We start from the raw sequence: 20,272 nt of genomic DNA on the forward strand, positions 1-20,272 counted from the left end.
GTAAGAAAGTCAGAAATTCTTGACTTAGTAGCTGGTCACATGGAGCTCAAAGAAGAAATTCATACTCCTGATCAAGCTCAAATTTCAGATCAGACACGGCTTGAGCTTGCTAAATTGCAAATGAAGGAGAAAGAAATGGAAATGGAGAAAGAGAAGATGAGATTGGAAAGAGAGAGGGAGAAAGAACAAAAAGAACTGGAAATGAAGAAACTTGAAATGGAACAGAAGAAATTTGAAGTGGAGCAGCAATTGAAATTGCGTGAGATGGAATTGACTCATGCACAAACTGTTGGAAATCGTGAAAGGGCTCCCTCTGAATTTGATTTGGCCAAGAACATTCGATTGGTGCCAAAGTTTGAAGAAAACAGAGTTGATGCATATTTTGTGTCATTTGAGAAGGTGGCTAACAGTTTGAACTGGCCACAGGAATTTTGGCCCTTGATCCTGCAAAGTGTGTTTGTCGGCAAAGCAGCCGATGTGTACTCATCTCTCTCTGAAGAGCAATCACGTGACTATGCTACAGTCAAGAAAGCAGTGTTGAATGCTTATGAGTTGGTGCCAGAGGCGTACAGACATAAGTTCAGAAATTCGTACCGCAAACCAGGCCAGACACATGTTGAGTTTGCTCGTGAAAAAGAAATGATGTTTGATAGGTGGTACAGATCCCTGAAAGTGGATCAGGACTTTGATAACCTACGTGAGGTTGTTCTTTTGGAAGAATTCAAAAAGAGTGTTGCTTTCAGTGTGAGGTCGCATTTGGATGATCACAAAGTGACAAGTTTGCATAAAGCAGCCTTGATGGCTGATGAGTATGAGCTGACCCACAGAAATGACAACAGACCACCTTTCAGGAATTTCTCTGGAAATAAGAGAGACAAAAATCAGTCGAGCAGTCCAAAGAATGCTGGTTCTGAAAAAGGCACGAGTTCTGAAACTTCATCGGCACCAAAGCCTCAATCTGACAAAGGGTCCAGTACAAGTGCAAATGTCATCAAATGTTTTCACTGTAACAAGACAGGGCATGTAAAGTCACAGTGTTGGAAGTTGCAAAACAAAACAAAGAAGGACTTGGGATTTGTTATGTCAAAAAGTGTCCTACCCGAAAACAGTGTCCCGTTCAGTGAAACACAGGCCATTGAAAGTCAGTCTCCCAAATTCAAAGATAGGCTGAAGCAGGTGGATGAGAGCTATCGTAGCTTTTTGTTTGATGGTGAGGTGACCCCATGTACCTCTGGTGAGGCAGGTAAGCCAGTGGTCATCCTGCGGGATACGGGGGCCTCTCAGTCGTTGATGGTGGATGGTGGTATGACTTTTCCACCAGATAGTGCAGTGAATGCAAAAGTCTTGATTCAGACTGTTGATGGCAGTTATATGTCAGTGCCACTGTATAGAGTGGATTTGAAGTGTGACCTAGTTTCTGGTCCTGTCACTGTTGGAGTTGTTCCTGAGTTGCCCATGGCAGGCATTGACTTCTTGTTGGGGAATGACTTGGCTGGGGACAAGGTGGTTGCGTCTCCAGTTGTTTCGGAGAAACCAGTGGTGGTTGCTGAAACTGAGCAGTTGCAGGAGGAATTTCCTGGAATTTTCCCAGATTGTGTTGTGACTAGGTCTCAGGCTCGTAGAGCTGTTCAAGATGATGCGGATTCTGTTGATGTGGAGGAGAATTCCGGTGTTTGGTTGGCAGAAACCTTTTTCAAGGATTTAAATGATGGGGTTGCTGTATTAGGCTCCAAGGCTAACAGTGATGGGCTGTTTAGCAAGTCTTCCTTAGTTGAAGCACAGCAGGCAGACTCTGAGTTGAATGGCTTGTCTCAGACGGCGTGTTCTGAGGCTGAGGCTGAAAAGGTCCCTGAGTGCTATTATGTCAAAGATGGCATTTTGATGAGGAAGTGGAGACCTCCCCATAGGCCAGCTGATGAGGATTGGACGGTGGTCCGTCAAGTTGTTGTCCCTCCTAGTTACCGCGGTGAGATCTTGAGGATTGCTCACGAGTTACCTGTTGGCGGCCATTTAGGCGTCAGAAAGACAAAGGATCGGATCATGAGGCATTTCTATTGGCCAGGGTTGAATGTGGATGTGGCTGAGTTTTGCAAGACTTGTCACACATGTCAAGTGGCTGGTAAACCACAGCATTCGGTGAAGCCGGCGCCATTGATTCCGATACCTGCGTTTGAAGAACCATTCAGTCGGGTTCTAGTTGACTGTGTTGGACCTTTGCCTAGGACTAGGTCGGGTCACAAGTACCTCTTGACAATCATGGATATGTCTACACGGTTTCCAGAGGCTATCCCTTTGCGAAATATCACTGCTAAGACTGTGGTAGATGCTCTAGTGCAGTTTTTCACTAGGTATGGGTTGCCCAAGGAAGTGCAGTCTGACCAAGGGTCAAATTTCATGTCAGGCATATTTCAAGAGGTGATGTATCGTTTGGGTGTGAAGCAGCTGAAGTCGTCAGCTTATCATCCCCAGTCCCAAGGTGCGTTGGAGCGCTACCACCAGACCCTAAAGACAATGATTAGGGCGTTCTGTGAGGAGTATCCCGAGGATTGGGATAAGGGCATCCCTTTCCTGCTGTTTGCAACGAGGGACTCCCCAAATGAGTCGACGGGTTTCAGCCCATTTGAGTTGGTGTACGGTCATGAAGTCAGGGGCCCACTGAAGCTCATCAAAGAGAAATTCATGACTGAGGATGATGAGGTCCACCTACTTGACTATGTGTCAAAGTTTCGTGAAAGGCTTTCAAAGGCTTGTGAGGTAGCTAGGGAACACTTGAAAGTGTCACAAGACTCTATGAAGAGAAAGGCAGACAAAAATGCCAAAGCCCGAACTTTCAACCCAGGTGACAAAGTTCTTGTACTGCTGCCCATACAAGGTGAACCACTGAAAGCCAAGTTCAGTGGCCCGTACTATGTCAAAAAGAAACTCAATGATGTGAACTATGTGATCAGTACGCCAGACAGACGCAAAGATCAGAGGGTGTGTCATGTAAACATGCTGAAAGAGTACTATGAGAGAAAGGCTGGTCAGCCGGTAGGCGTAGCTCAGGTGGTAGAAGAGGAAGTAGAGGAAGAGGGAGAAGCTCAAGATGAGCATGGAAGTGAGCCCTCTAGTGCCAGGTTGTCTAACTCAGAGATGTTAGGGAAAGTAGATGAGGCACTGAACTACCTACCTGAAAATCAGAGGAAAGATGTGACTAGTCTGTTACATGAGTACAAAGAACTGTGTAAAGACAAACCAGGCTGCACCCCTCTGGCTGTACATGATGTTGATGTAGGAGATGCTGACCCTATCAAGCAAAACCCTTACAGACTAAACCCAAGCAAACTGCAAAAAGTAAGGGAAGAGGTTCAATACATGCTAGACAATGACATAATAGAACCGAGTAAAAGCAGTTGGAGCTCTCCAATTGTCATGGTGCCCAAACCGGATGGGTTTCAAAGATTCTGTATAGATTACAGAAAGGTGAATGCCGTAACGAAAACAGACTCTTTCCCCATTCCCAGACTAGAAGACTGCATTGACAGGGTCGGAAATTCTGCATATGTCAGTAAAATAGACCTTCTAAAGGGATACTGGCAAGTGCCCTTGACCGACAAAGCCAGAGAGATTTCTGCTTTTGCTACACCAGATGGCTTGTTCCAATGCAAAGTAATGCCATTCGGCATGAAAAATGCTCCAGCCACCTTCCAACGGCTGACAAACCAAATCATTGCCGGACTTGACAACTGTGTAGTATACATTGATGACATCCTAGTGTACAGTGACACGTGGGAGGAGCACATTACACACTTGCGGCAACTTTTTGATCGACTCAAGGAGGCCGGATTGGTGATTAATCTGGCAAAGAGTGAATTTGCAAAGGCCAAAGTGGTGTATCTCGGGCATGTAGTCGGTCAGGGACAAGTATTGCCAAGAGAAGCCAAGGTAGAGGCTATACTAGGCTTTCCCATCCCCCAATCCAAGAAGGAGTTGCTCAGATTTCTGGGCATGGCTGGTTTCTACAGGAAATTTGTACCGAATTTCAGCACTGTAGTCACCCCCCTAACAAACCTGCTGAAGGGCAAGGCAAAGTACACCTGGACTGATGAGTGTCAAAGAGCCTTCGAGAAACTAAAGGCAGTCCTTGCTAATGAGCCTGTTTTGGCAGCTCCTGACTTCGCAAAGCCATTCAAGGTGGCAATAGATGCTAGCGATGTAGGAGTGGGAGCGGTTTTGCTCCAAGAAGATGAAGAAGGCACTGAACGACCAGTTAGCTACTTCTCCAAAAAATTGAACACATACCAGAAGAAGTACTCCACAATTGAGAAGGAGGCTCTCAGTCTCATCCTTGCCCTCCAGCAATACGAAGTGTACTTGACAAATAGCAAAGGGGAGATCACGGTCTATACTGACCACAACCCCTTGGTCTTTTTAGACCGGTTCAAAATGAAGAACAACAGGTTGTTCAGATGGAGCATGATGACGCAGCCATATGCACTCAAAATCAAACATGTGGCAGGCAAAAACAATGTAATTGCAGACGCTCTGTCAAGAGTGTAACATGAAGAGAGTATCAAAGGTGAAAAGTTTTCACCGCATATCATTTCCAGTGTATGTGTTAAGCATGTGTGCAAAACAGTTTGATATGATTGTATAAGCTCCGAGAATCCAAGCAATATCATTGTAAATAGTATCCATGGAAAGAGAACATGGAATTAATACAGCTATCCAAAAGGCATGTGATAGTATGTGATTATTGTTGCTTGACTTGGACTTTACCTCACATTCGTTGTAAATAACAATGAGAAAGTGTGAAGGTAAAAGAAACCCTTGCTACAGCAAGGCTTTCTTTTTCCCATGGGGGATGGTGTCACAAATGTACACACTAGTAGTTATGTACATGTATGATGTACTGTATGCATGGTTGTTTTAATGTGTATGTACACAGGTTGACCAGATTAATGGAGAACATTCTATGTGGTATAGATATAGTACATACAGGCTGACTAGATCAGTGGAGAATTTTCTAGGTGGTATACAATGTAGCTATACAGTACATGCATGTAGCAGGAAATACATTATAGCTCACTCAATCTAGATTGATTTCACCCATTCCAGAATCTTCTGGGAAGTGCTAACATAACCTTGGCTGAGTGAGGCACTGTCCCTGTAGCCCAATGTGATTGGTAGTTATTCTTGGCAATGATGTTTTGTACATAGATAGGCAGTGAATCATCCAGGATTCCTGGAACTTGGACTGGCTAGTAGGTGGGAGAGAGTTATAGAATGTGCTAGAAGGGGTTGAATGGATAGTATATAAGCCAGAGAAATTCTGCAGTAGGCAGAGTACCCAACACCTCTGCTCTGAGAGTTACGTCACTTCTGGCTCTGAAGCGACTTGTTATAGTCAGTCCTGTGTTACCTGCTGACCTGTTATGTTTGTGGAGATACTTGGCCTGGGAGACATTTTGCCTGCAGAGAATTAATGTGCCTTCATTGGACTCCATATTTTAATGTCAATGGACATTGCTACGGCAAAGCTGTTACGGGCTGGATTCATAGCTGGACAATATAAAGTGAATCATCATTCAACGCATCAACTGGACGTGGTCGTCACAACGTTTGGACTCTGCACATTTCGCCGTGGACGTATATCGTGGATTTTACCCCGGATCTATACCGTGGACTATCGTAACCTGTGCCTCTGGAGTTAAGTCAGAGGAATCATTCATCGGTGCATCGCGGATCATTCGTTTGTGCATCGAGCATCGTATTTGGACATTTCCAGGGATATTGCGTGTAATGCGTACGTAAGTGATTCCATTACTGACTTATATTTGTTTCTATTGATCATTATTGTACTGATGTGAAACCGATTACGAGTCTGTACCCACAATATCACTGTTAATAAACCGCCTGAACATCAGTTGATTGTTTCTTTTGTGCGATCATTCTCGGAGTGATTTTGGTCGTAACAGTAGGAAACTTTCATGATCCAAATATCCAATTCTTTCCATTAAGCTTTTTATTCCATTCAGAAGAATTTCAAGGTAGTGCTTGCCTGATACTGCAACTGGATACATTCAACACTTTCGTGCATATAATGTCCCTGTGACCTTTCACATCAATACCCTCATAACTAATCAAAGTCAAATTGCTTAGAGGTTATGGTAACTTTGCCATCCGAAGGTAAATATAATGTCATGGTAGCAATGCTCTACAGTCAATAAAAATCAGGGTTTCCCTGTAATTTACAATCAGCAGCAAAATCACAACAATAACTAAAATGCTACTTGTACAAGGCTCAGCAGGTAATCATCTCTTCTGTATAAAACCAAAGTTGAAGATGATCTGCTGAGTAAATGTTAAGTTATTGCAAGATGAGAATAGGACAGATGTGCGTGTGAATGATGACTGCAACAACACAAAAACTCCTGCAACCATCTTTGACAGAGGCTAAAAAAAAAATAATAATCAGCGTTAATTCATGTAAATCTTCGTTGTTGGAGTGATTGACTACATGCATATGCAGTACTGCATTCATTTAGCAAAACATGCGTTAATTTTCTGCCCAATGAACGATCGACAGTCAAAAATTTGGTCAAGATGTCAAAGGCTTGACAAAATATTCCAACATATTTGGGGTTTACATTTTACATGTACATGTATTATTGCTTACCTCCCACATTTCCTTTTGAAATAGAGTGCAGGATGCACAGATTAGAGGTTGGTAGTCAGGACATCTCTCTCTTTCTTTTTTCTCTCTCTCTCTCTTGTCCGTAGTTGGCTGTGGTTTGCAGGGTCCATTTTGTCCACTTTGTGCTAATTCTGGTCGAAAATACAATTAACAAAAACTTAAATAAGTTATCATTTTTATGAGTGAAACAGGATAATCATACTGCAACATAAACAAACACATTCATCATGAATTAGAATTAATCATCACGATCTCATGAATCCCTTAGTATGAGATTTTGGATCTTCAGGTCACTGTCAACATTAATTTGTCTTACATGTAATACATTAATCATGTAATTGTTATTATCATCTTTGATGCTCTAAAGCCATATCTTACTGAAAATGAATTATGTAGGATGGAAGTCATCTTGACACCTGTAATTCCTGTACACAAATATTTGATTGTATCATGCTCTCATTTGTATGTGGATTAGGATATGATTTCCTTGCATAAATCGATTTGTATTCATGAGATGATATTCCTAATTTCAAATCGATGACACTTACTTCTGAGCTGGAAAGGGCATTCACATCGCAGTCAAGACATCTTTCTATCTCCCCCTCACTCTAGTGGATGTGATCTCAAACTCAGCATGTCCATTTGTTGGTGACACCTTGATAAAAATAAAGAACAATACATCACAGCATATCACCCTTACGTCATACTTAACGCAACATAATAACAATGGAAAGTTAATTGATCTGTGACTACAGACGTATTTTCATTTGTGCACACATTAAACACTTGTGCCAATTGACATGGTTGAGAAATATTTCATTACATATATCTTACTTGATTACATTTATGTTTGATTTTTATATGATCTCATCTTCAGTAGATAAAATACCGTTCTTTCATATGATCCTCTACAATAGAACATGCAATGAATTTACAAGAAAACAAGAATACACATCCGATCATAGATTTGCTCCCCTTATTATATAAATGGAGATACACGTGTATAAGATTATTCTCCTCTCTTTGTTTGCAAAGTATTTGTACACTGCATTGTAATGCAACTGTCAAAGCGAAAACATGCTTGTTACAATTTATTCAAATGGAATAGGAATATTTGATACTCAATGTATTTAGATTTGGCATTATTTTCAACTGGGCACTGAAGTGATACATTTGATAATCAAACACTTAGTAAGTTAGTATTTAAAAGATATTTCAAATTAGACCGCTATTTAAGACATTTACCGTTTCTTACCTTCTGGTTGTTCTGCAATTTGTTGCAGGTAGAAAGAGCTCAGTCTTTACAATTAGATTTTGGCAAGTCAGAATAGGCATATGTCTCTCTCTTTGGTGAAGTTTGAAGACAAGACTCAGTCTGTCCACTTGTTGGTACATCTAGCTGAAAACAGAAATCGACATGGCTCATTTAATTTTTTTTCATCTTTAAAGCAGAGCATTATAAGCTAATAGTGAACAAAAAATAAAATCAATTTGAAATTTAATTGTTTTGAAAAGGCATCTTGACATTGACATAATTTTCTTTGTTTCCCATGCAAATCAATTATAACTAAAAATATATCTCTTTCATTAAGATGATATTTTTTTTTTTAGCTTTTTAAAAAGTTAAAAAAGAAGAAGATATTTAGGTTTCAGTGAGTCGGTATAAATGATCCATTAAAAATGTAATATTTACATTTTTTCAAATGAACCTTTATTCTTTGAGACATTAACATAAGAACTTGGTACTTATGAGTAAAGACATTTCTAAATAGTTTCTCTTTGACTAGATCTATTTGTAAACTAGAAGAGTACATGTAAATGATTCACAGATTAGGAGAGGTTGGCAGTCAGGACTGAACACACTCTCTCTCTCTCTCTCTTTCAGGCATATTCAAATGGCAAGATCACTTGGTTGTAGACTCGCTTTTATATAAAACACCTAGGCCTAAATCCTAGACTCTTTTTCTGAACCCACAGGTCTACAAATACCAGAAAGAGTGGAATCAACCTTAGACCTCTGCTCTAGAGACTAATATTAGCCTAGATAATTCACGTTAGAGCTAATGTTAGGATCTTCTAATGTTAGATCTAACATGAACTTTTTGATCAAAGTTAGCCTACATATATATTATAATTATTATGCATAGATTTTAGAACCTCTAGATGCCTAAACTTAGGTCTAGCTAGGCCTAGTAAGCTGGGTCTTTACAACAAAACTGCCTAGATATGAGTAGTAGATTACTAGAAACCTCTAACGTTAGGTAGAATCAGTGGCCCAGATCTTGACTAAGGTTAGACCTAGATCCTAATTCCAGACGCCAGCTATTTATGCTTCAGACCCCGGCCCTAGATTTTATATTGTAGGTCTAGTATATTACTATTAGACTCTAAACGTTGGTAGATCTACATCTACATCTTCTGTATAGTCTACAGCCCCTTGCCCTGGACCTGGCTCTAGCCCTACAAATAGAAATACATCTAACCAGCGCAGTAACGTTAGTAGTAGTGGACCTGTACTGTCCACGTTATACAACTGCAAATGTGCTAACGTTAGGTGTTAAGTTCATTGTGATTATACTACTAGTGTCATAGGGCCTAGCCCGATTGAATTGTTTTGGCATAATAACAGGCGTAGCCGTACATTCTAGCACTAACACTAACATTCGTCGTTAGAGTAACACTACCCCTACTAGCTAGAATGTCTAACACTAACGTTAGTATTAACAGTTAGAGAGAGTGTATTACCGTTAGATAGATTAGACCTAACAGTAGACGAGGATTCAGTCCAACTGCATGTGATGAGGCCATAAATTACAAACCTAGATCGAACTAACAAGACACCTAAATCTAGACGTAGACCTAATGTTTGTTAGGCCTCTTTTCGCACCGTGTCAAGACGTGCTTTACGGAATAATCGCTGTTCCACTAACAAACACCGCCGGCACGGTCGGGTGGCGGCCCGGGGGTTGGTAGGCATGCCCGCGCCCACGGGATCGGTGCGAAATACAGTAATTAAAGACATCGGCCTAACGTAGTACTAGCGCTTGAACCTTGATATTAACCAAGTCTCAGATCAAAGTTGTATATCTAACTAATAGATCAAAACAGATTTTTAAGTTCCGTTATGCAGTGCAATAAGGAACTATGTATTTATTTACTAAGTTACTTACATTCGAAGGAAATAGTCCCTTTTCCAGTCACCACGTTTCCAACTCAACGACCGAAACATGCAGCTCTCGCGCGAGAGATTTTACCTGTATGTAGCTAGATCGTAGGGGTAGTGCGTGTGGTAGACGTACGCACACGTATTAAGTATTCGCGCGCACACAAGCTGCGCGGGGCTACTGGAAAATGCTCGGAAAATGCATTTTCTGAGTTCCTGCAAGTTCAGAGTTTTGATTAAAAGTAAAGATTTCTTCAAGAAAACTAGAAATAATATTGACACATTCAATTAAAGAAGCACTTGTAGTTTTATAAAACATTAAAGTACTTTTGGAAGATCATCTAATTAGCTTGGAAAAGCAAACTTTGCAGAACGTTAAGTAATCTGTGAATATTATTTCGAGAAAACAACACCCAAACATTTGAGAGCCCCATATATGGCTGTACAAAATGATTTTTTAAAATGCTAAGGAAACACATTTAAATTGCAATTTCATTAAAAGGGACAATTGAAACTCATGATCTTTCAAATATCAATTGAATGCAAGCAAAAAATAAAAATCGTGATTTTTGACATGCTTCTGAATTTTGTGCTAAAAATGACATTTTTCGGCAAAAACGCGCGTGACATCCGGCCGTACGCTATTCCTTAGTATTTTTGCAAGACTTTCAGTATGAGAACGGAGCATTAACAAAAAATGCCGTCGAATCCTTATCTAGAGCCTTTTTTGAGGTTTGGCTGGTCTACTATTATGCGTTTACACTGAGAAAAGGCCGGGCTCGGCCACGGTTCGGCCACAGCCGAGACCACCTCCAGAGCGTGGCCAAATGCGCGACCAATTTTGGCCCCGCATTTGGCCTTTTGCGCGTTTACACTGAAATGAAGACGGGCTCGGTCGCGGCTCGGCCGCAGCCGAGCCTCGCACTGTAAACGGGGTCTAATATTACCCTTAACATACGTCAGTAACAAGTCAAATATGTGTACTTTATTCAAAAAGTAAAGTTTTGTGAAATTCTCTTTTTATTTTCCTTATATAGTTGTATGCATGTGACATCACACACTGTACTTTGCTATAGTCTTCTCATCCAGCAGTGACTGTGCAGATACAGTGTACTTTAAAAAGTCATAACTTTTGAAGGGATTGTCCAATTTTTCCCAAATTTTCACTGATGTGTTCTACTAATATTGTTGCATTCACTCAATCCACATGTATATGAAGGTGAACTTGTCCTTTAAAATATTTGAGCGATAATTTCTCAATGTACACTACATACAACTGTACACTTAAATGCATTTTTCTTGATTTGAGAGAATTACTATCTTGTGCGCATGTAGTTTTTAGATTTCTCAAAGTGCCGTCTTGATTTTATTCAGGCTAGTTGTCAGTGGTGATGATAAGATCAATGCAGGATGGAACGTGTAAAATGCTTTTGTGACGCTTTTGACAGAAACAGGTGAATTAATTAATTATTAAACGAGCGATGAATGTCCATGTGTAGAGTGAGGTACACATTTCCTCAACACATTGTAACTCTACCACTGCACACATTCTAGTGTACATGTTCAACTACACCAGTACATGAAACTGTGCATGTACACTCAGAAAACATTTGTTCCTTAATGCCCTTCATGAGGCAGGTGATCTGCTCTACCTGGAAAATATGGCAAATTCTTTTTAATATATGGAGAACTGTGCGTACAGTGTATTTGTATCTATAGGCTTCCATTGGTACACCTGTAGGTACTGTACGTGTACATTGTCAGAAAAACATGTCCATTTCTGGTTCTGCATCGCCATACAATGCATTTTATACAAAGTTCTGAATGGTCCAGGCCTATCCTATTTCTGTCATGTGACAGATATTATGTGTCAGAAATCACACTTTTAAATTAGATGTGCCCTGTCTTGCCCTATGTAGTGTATCATTTTTCTTTACCCACACCATTTCAAAACTATCCCCACATTCCTATACATGTATGGATATACAGTTGTAATATACAATGTAGGCCTAAATGTTGCTGTCTTCCAGCTTCCAAATTTCATTGAAATATCCCACTTCCTTGAGAGATTTGTGAGTATGAGAGACAAATTTGAATAACAAATTAGATATAAGTATCAGTTTTACCTTTCAATGGGCAATTTAGAGTATCCTGTTTCACATATTATGTGTTAATGTTGATTGTTTCCTGGTATATATTGCATGAAATTTCCTTATTGATGTATTTTTATTTGTCTTGGAATTGTGCTTTGATTCCATTTGAAGAGTTTGTTGGCAAAAACCGATAAGTCCATATTTCAATTGCCAAATGGAGATATTTGCGATTAGAGGTCAAGAAAAATAAAGAGAATAATCAGAAAATTTTTGCTTCTTTTGACCATAACTTCAAAAATGTACCTTTATACATAGTGACCAATATCATTTAAAGGTATTATTGTGTACTTTATGACAGAGACCGCATTTCAAAATCTGTAAAAATGGACAAAAGTTTGTCAGTTTTTGCAAACAAACTCTCCAAAATGCTTTATATATTTTTTCTTTTTCCTTTTTGTTTCCTTTGTCTTCTTCTATCTACGTAATCATGTTTTGAGCTGTACTTGATATAGTTACAAAACTTTTGTATATTTTTTCATGTAAAATGTTTTTTTTTAAAGGATTTTGCAATAATTGGACACGACCATGTACAGTGTGTATGTATAAATAGAGTTTATATGTACTTGTATTTGACAGGGTTCACAAGGAAAATTGATCCATGGGCTCTGAATGGTACTCACTGTTTAGTTTTAGATAAACTATAATGATGAATATTAAAGTAATTACCATTATCATTTGTATGCATAGTAGGTAATGGGGTTTCATAATGCTTGAGTGGTTGCTGTTAGCAATACTGCCAATAGCTATTGCTGTGATAGAGATGGGTTGAATAACACCCATGCCAAGGTGCACAGTTGTCAGGCCCACTGTAAAAGTGGGCATATTTCGTATGGTTTTGTTTTTGTTAGTTTTATTTTTTATTTTTTATTTATCTGTAATTTTTCTTTTTTGCTTAAAATACCGTAAGTGTGAATGCAACCTACAGTGTACAAGTACATACACTTGTACACTGTAGTGCCTACATGTGATGTGCATGGTGAACTCATTTCCTTGAGACTTCTGTGATATGATATTCACTTGAAACTGAAAGTCTCCATATTCCAATGTATAAGCTTACGAGGAAATAAGAAAATAAAATTGTTTCAAGGTTTATCCTGTCTTATGTGCACAAGTTCATGTACAGTTGTATACTCTGGTGTTGTGATAACATTTCACTCCAGATAGAGCCCCACACTCATGATGCAAGTTCCAAAGAAGCTTTGGGATTTGTTGCCATGGCGACTCAGTCTGAACAGCAGGGCCGATATGTGTTCAGGCCGGGTCGTATGACCATACACGTATGAATGGAATGCCAATCATTTAATGACAGCTGTTTGTGCAGTAATATGCTGATGGGGCAAACTTGCCTTTGATGACAGCAGCATATCTGCAGTATCCCTCTCGTGGGATAAGATGACTTTGTCTCAATACAGACAGATGTCTTAATCCCATGGCCATACAAGAAAGCTTGGTATGATGGCAGTGTCTCCTGGCAGAATTGATGCCAAGCAATGTGTAAGATACTGTATACGCCAATATTTTCACATACAGATATTTTTGCGAATCGCGGTATCAGTGGCATTTTCGCGTGTTGTTAAATTCGCGATTGATACTAGTAACGTTAGTAGTAGGGTCTACTGCCAAGCCCGAGAAACACGTTCAAACACTTGCCAACGTACTCGTAACGTTTTTCCATTTGCATTGTGACTTCCCAAACATGACAATAGAAAAGACACAGAAGAAGATTTATAAAATGAAACAATTACGGGAACTTGCAGTGAAACACTCACACATGGCATTCAAGTACCTGTACCAAATGTTGCAACAAATATAGATGTAGATGACAAATTTTCAGAGCTGCGCTAGCGCTAGCGAAAGTTTTACATGCATCCCTTGGCCTCACCCAACCACGTCGAGCCAGTGTTCGTTCGCATAGGCAAACGTAGCACATAACTGCGACCAGCAGCCCCGTTTGCATAGCGTATAATGGGGCAGCGGACTGTAGCATTCAGGATCATGACAAGGGAATATCACGGACAAATATCAACTTAAAATCGAAAATTTGTTTTATTTGAAGACTTACTTGTAAAGATGAAGTATTGAAAAGAGGGTTCGTGCAACTTTTGATCCTGCCACTAGTCCCTTTCTGTTCGAATTGATGACTTAATGTGACTCGGTCTAGAGGAACTTGGGAGAGCTACACTGAATTGACGGCCAGCGCATACTCACACAAATCTGTAATTTGTGCGCATGTGATGTGGGCACATGCGCTGGCCGTCAATTCAGCGTGGCTCTCAAGCTCTCCCAGATTCCTCTCGACCGAGTCACATTAATTCATCAATTTGAACGGAAAAGGACTATTGGCAGAACCAAACGTTGCACGAACCATGTTGTCAATACTTTAACTTTACTGGTAAGTATTCACATTGAAGAAATTGTTTGATATCAAGTTGGTACATTGTCCACGATTCTACCCTGTCGTGATCCTAAATGCTACAGTCCGCAGCCCCGTAGTGTACGTACTAGTAGGAGTGTGTGTACGTACTACTGGCCGGTGTAACAGCCGCGTTGGTCTGGCTAGCGTTGGATGCATTTTGTCATCGATTTGTACCTGGTACATAAGGTATGACGGGGTAATATTTTCGCGTGTTTTTAATTTCGCGATCAGCCCGAAGCTCGCAAAATTCGCGAAAATAGAACCCTCGCGAAAATAACCGCGTACCTGGTATACACTATGTGAATGTATAAATTATGTACTGGTATTAAATGCACATATTTAGGCTCTTCTTTAAAGAACCACTGACCATAAGCAGTATATTATGTAGCACTTGTGTCATGTACATGTGCATTGTACCTGTTTGCTTTGTTTGTTTGTTTTTTTCATCGCTAAATTCGGGATGTACAGCTTATCTGGCATTGCAGCCTAAACACCAGTGAATACTGATACTGTTGATGTTGCCTTGAACATTGTATAGTGTATAGGCCTTCTAGGTGGTTGACTGCTGGGCCTGTTTGACAGTGTACATAGTAACTTGTAAGGGTAAAAGGGGATAGTTAGTAACTGATCAGTGGGAATGCTGGGGGATGATTGTTCCAATCCTTGTTGGATTCATTTAAGAGTACATTATCTATTATTGAGTGAAAATTATTTGCTTCAGAATGGTCTCATATTCAAGAAATGCCTGTACAGTGACGGGGCGATCGTTAACGGGGTGTTAACTAACACCCCGACATTGTACAGGCATGCTAACATGGAAACATTGAACTGCACATTACTTAAATATGAGACCATTCTGAAGCAAATAATTTTCACACATAATGTACTCTTAAATGAATCCCACAAGGATTAGAACAATCATCCCCCAGCATTCCCACTGATTCCCACTGATCGGTTACTTGCCATGATCCCCTTTAAAGGGGACCTCCGGATGATTTTCAGACTTTTACATTCGAACAACTATAGATTAGTCAAACTGAGTACAGAGTTTCAGAATTTATAGTGATTGGGATAAGTAATGAGAATGTTTTCAAAATTTATAATGAATTACAATGAACAAGGATGATGACATGACAGCCTCACCATAAGAATGCATGAGTTCAGGTTCAAGGAAGCAGAACAAAAGAAGAGGATATGCATGGATTTTTCACAAGTGAACTTGTTGAGCAAGCGGTATTGCAGTGGAATGACACTGCTACATTTCTGAAATATATGAGGCTCTGATGTCATCATCACTGTTCAGTGTAATTTGTTTAAGATTTTCAATTTATTGGTTTCTCTGCTCAAGGACCACAATAAATTCCACGGATCTATACATGGAGCTGTTGATTTATGTACTACATAATGTGAAATTATGAAAATCGTCCGGAATGCCCCTTTAACAGTACTAACAGTGGCATTGTATTTTTGTGTTTGATTAAATGACTATGTCAATTTCTTTTTGTACTGTCATTATCATCATTGCTTCTCTATTTTCTGTTTCTCACTGCTCTCAGTCGACCACTCCAGATATATCCTGAGTACGTGTGATGGGCAGGAAGGTTCAGACTACATCAATGCAAATTACCTCAAGGTAAAGTTTGCCAAAAGGCTACTTACACGTGTAATTTGTGTTCAAAATGTTTGGGCAGTGCATTGTTTGTAAATGTGCAAATGTACCGTAAAGTTCCGTGTATAAGACGCACTATTTTTTCGTCGGAAAACATTGAAAATCGGGGGTGCGTCGTATACACGGGTACAGTCGAATCACGGAAAAAAAAATCTGTCATGTACACCCAATTTTATAAGGCCAACTTGGGACCATGTATGCCCATCGACGTTTGGAAGGTAAGCAATCACTTAAACTTACGGATAAATGGGCGATCTTTGAATCTGGACGCACACAAAAGCTGCAAATACGAGATAAACTTACGATCGGCCTTGTGCAGTAACGATGTATCAATCTGGCCATAGACAACTGCTGTATGCTACCGATGTCAGTCTACCAAGCTACCAACAGCCAACCTAGTAGCTGGAATATGCGATGTACAGGTATTATTACTAAATTACTGATACCGTAAAACTTATCAATGTACTAGTATCAATATGGCCATAGACAAAAGCTGTAAAATACGGAGTAGGATCGACACTATGTCACCTTAAATATGAACGATGTGTGAACCATGCGTTTGCTCTTCATTTCACGATGCCAGCTAGGATAGCATAGCTACACTGTAGCTAGCTAGCTAGCTAGCTAGCAAGCCTTTGGCAAAGGCAGCAGCTGCAGCAGAGAGGCTTTTGCAATGGACACGCGTGCACACAGCGAGCGGATCATAGCGCGCTTGCCCGTTGCGCGCTGTGCATGCAAGTCCATTGCTCTCTGTGTGCGTGTGCTGAAATTATAGCGAGCTGCCTTTTGCAAAAGGCTAGCACTGTGCATACAAGCATGGTACACACATGTTACTGGCAATCCCTCCGGGCAAAACAACAGTGAGTGTAATTAACGTACGCACCGTACGTCTCGCCGTATGATCCCTCTGCTACACTTGTTGATGTTTTTCTTATTTTTCGTAATGAACCTTCCAGTCTGACATGCGTCAATATGCAAGACACGTACCCTCTGCTATGTATGACAGCAAAGATCGTACTGTACACTCATGAGTACGATATGCATGACACATGTACCATGATTGAAAGGCGAAACAATAGCAAGTGAGTACCGAGACAAGTCTCGCATTTTGCGTCTTCCATATTTTGCCGATGTCCGATGAATACCGTTAAAAGAAAGTATAATAGGAAACGAAAAATAGAGCAAATACATGCTGCATTCTAGGGAAATTTTGAGCTGAAATAATATGTATGACACACGCAATATTTGCGTGGATTTTTTTTTTTTTTATATTTTAGGTCCGAAAGTAGGGGTGTGTCTTATACACGGGTGCGTCTTATACACGGAACTTTACGGTAATGTCTCTTTAACCCATTAGTAACCGAGCATCCGAAACCGCCTGTCTTAATATTTCCCCAAATGCCTCAAACTGCCAGTACACTTTTTTTTAATGTAGTTTTATTCTTTACCATTTTTATTGTTTTCCCATTGTAGTTTTCATATAGAATACAGAATAATTACAAATTTGTACTCCATTTTAAAGAGGTCAAAGGTCAACAAAAGTATGTCAGTTAACTGTATTTCTGTGACACACAAGTCTCTTGATTAAACCTTAATAGCCTTTCAAATGAACATATGGTTTGTAACGTAAACAAAAATAATAGAGCAATTTTGCATTTGAAGGATGTCCAAATTCTATGAGAGTATTATTGCTGTACCTTTGAGGGAACAATAGGCAATTATGTATGGAATCTTCAGTTGCTAAAGAACCCCATTGGAAATTGTGGTTTCACAAAACTGGGGCTGCATTATGCTGCATTTATACCATGTTCCCACAACCACAGCATGCAGCCACGTTTCAGGCCACCATGGACAAAGCGGGATGGACGTGAAACAATGCGATGAGATAGTATAGGAAAATGTGACAGGCTGTGATTGCCATGGATGCGGTGCCAGATTTGTAAACTGTCAAAAATTTTACCACAGCAGTCCTGGTGCTAATGAGGAATCTTGTATTTCAGGATAAAACGGGGTGAACACAGTGAATCTCGACAGCGGGCAATAGGCTGTAACAAAACTTGGAGGCAGTCTGTAGTGGGACATGACGGAAAATAATGATAGCATAGCCTGACCAGACGCCGTGAGAACAGCGTCTGATATCTGTACTAGTAGTTCACCAGGGCGAGGACTGGACAGAAAAAGACTAGAACGCAAAGCCTGGGGAAAACAGGAGAAAACTGGAGAATGTCTCATCTACCCACGGCGATCTACGTTTAGGGCGAATGGGGCTGCCATGGCTGCTGGGAACATGGTGTAAACGCAGCTTTAGATTAATGCACAAGTTTACCATCTCCATGTATATGTGCTTACCATTAAAGGACTTGCCTGTCATAGCAGCAAGTTTAAAATGTATACAAACAGTATTCCAAGTTTTGAGACACAGCAAGCCTTTAGGAATAGTTGAAAAGTACCTCACTCATTGCAATAATTTGAAAGGAGAACTCTCCATAAAATGTGTATCCATACAGTACTCATTCCTAGTCCACTTGTTGTGATTGTTAATTTAGGGAGCGTAAATTCTTATGTAGGGTTACTAGGAAGTGATGGATCAACCTTCTTGTGAGGTTAAATCTATACAGACCATCTGAAGACCATGTTCATTTACATTTACTACTACATGTAGTAATACCAATATGAATGAGCAACTTTGCAAGTGGACCTTATGATTTAAAAAGTAATGAGGTTAATTGCACATTTACCAAGCAAGATATCAATGCTGATGACTTTTAACATGCTACAATGGCTACATTTGTAGGTACAGACCGCAGGGCTGCCAACTCTCACTCATTGAGAGTGAGACTCACTCATTTTGGTCCTTTCTCACTCTAAAACTTTATTTCACTTGCATGCATTTCTTTTTATCTCACTCATTTTGACTCCTAAATTATAGCATTGGCCTATGGGAGTCTCGCTCTCAACTAGTTTCCAATGTTGGCAGCCCTGAGACCGTTGTCTTCTCTGATATGAGCTGATATACTACAGCAAAGTCTTCCAACAGTTTACCAAATTCTTGTCAAATATTATGATTATGCGGAACTTTACCTCCCTTTGTAACGTATACATGGCACATCGTATCAGCCAAGCAGATAGCAGTGTTTATTCTGGAGACAATTCAGCTGGGTCGCGGCTGACCTTGCACTGCATTTTCCATTGTGCAAGAAGTTTGTAGTTCAGTCATTTTGTCATGCCCCGATTACAGGATCTTCACTCGTTGATGATTGCTGCAATTGTAGCTATTCATAGCCAAGATTAGTCATAACATGCTTGGGTGACAATCTGTGCTGAAATTTGCCAAAAATTCAATGTGCGTGAGCCCTCCACGAAACAAAAACAGAGGCGGTCTGAAAAGGATCCAGATTAGGAAATTGTCACTTATAATGAAAAAAGTGTCTAGGGAAGAAAAACTACCCACACAGTGATAACATCAAGGTGTAATGTTCATATCCTCAAGTTAACTGTTTACCCCTTTTTCTCCTGTGAGTGTAAGAAGAAGAAGAAGAAGAAGGCGAAGGCAAAGTCGAGAAACATCCTCCGGTTGATGCATCCTTGTTTTCTTATTACTTCCTTCAATAGACCTCATTACAGGACTCAAATTATACTGAGACAATAAATGGTCATGATGTCTCAACAATGGGGCACGTAGCCCCTTCAAAATTCAATGGGTTTTAAGGCCGCTGTACTGGTCATTACCCTTTTTTGGTGGTAAAAGTAACAGCTTAACCAGAAAATCCAATAAGAGTTAAGACAAAAATAGAAACTTTCTCCTCCTTTTCATAGATCTACTCTGTCACATACATACCCATATATTTTACTTCCAGAATGTGGTCCAAAATATCACATTTCCCATGGTACACTTGTACATGTATTTCAAGATATTACGCATGTAATACACCCTGTACAGTGTCAAATCAGTGCCAAATCCAATTCAGTTCAATTTGTTCTGGTTTATTCATGCACAAACTGCCATGGCAGCCAAATGACTGATTTGTGGAGTAACATACATGTACAGCTGTATGTACATGTGTAATAAAATATGAATTATTATTGTTACATTGAAACTGTGAAAAAATGATAAATTTAGTTCATGAAATGAAAAATACTTACCAAATGGCGACAATCAACAATCATTTTACAAATCGATTATCAAATCATCAGT

The 20,272-nt window shown here is 39.9% G+C and overlaps 1 protein-coding gene and 1 long non-coding RNA gene across 5 annotated transcripts in view; one reads left to right on the top strand and one right to left on the bottom strand.

Moving 5' to 3' along the window:
• The window catches only part of LOC139708246 (uncharacterized), a 118,517-nt gene that overhangs the window by 21,675 nt on the left and 76,570 nt on the right, over nucleotides 1-20,272 (top strand). For all 4 annotated transcript variants that reach the window (XM_071620217.1, XM_071620219.1, XM_071620218.1 and 1 more), the window contains exon 3: nucleotides 15,965-16,041. In XM_071620217.1, coding sequence (XP_071476318.1) covers nucleotides 15,965-16,041 — 77 coding nt within the window. The remainder of the gene's footprint in view (nucleotides 1-15,964; nucleotides 16,042-20,272) is intronic.
• LOC139708227 (uncharacterized) lies at nucleotides 6,694-9,917 on the bottom strand. The gene is made up of 4 exons (XR_011709329.1): nucleotides 9,847-9,917; nucleotides 7,932-8,075; nucleotides 7,225-7,331; nucleotides 6,694-6,807 (listed from the first exon to the last, which is right to left on the bottom strand). It is a non-coding gene; the product is annotated as an uncharacterized lncRNA (long non-coding RNA).

The sequence above is a fragment of the Diadema antillarum genome, unplaced genomic scaffold, assembly GCF_040938485.1.
Source record: "Diadema antillarum isolate AM-2024a unplaced genomic scaffold, OU_Dant_1.0 seq00001321_RagTag, whole genome shotgun sequence".
NCBI classification, from domain to species: Eukaryota; Metazoa; Echinodermata; class Echinoidea; order Diadematoida; family Diadematidae; genus Diadema; species Diadema antillarum.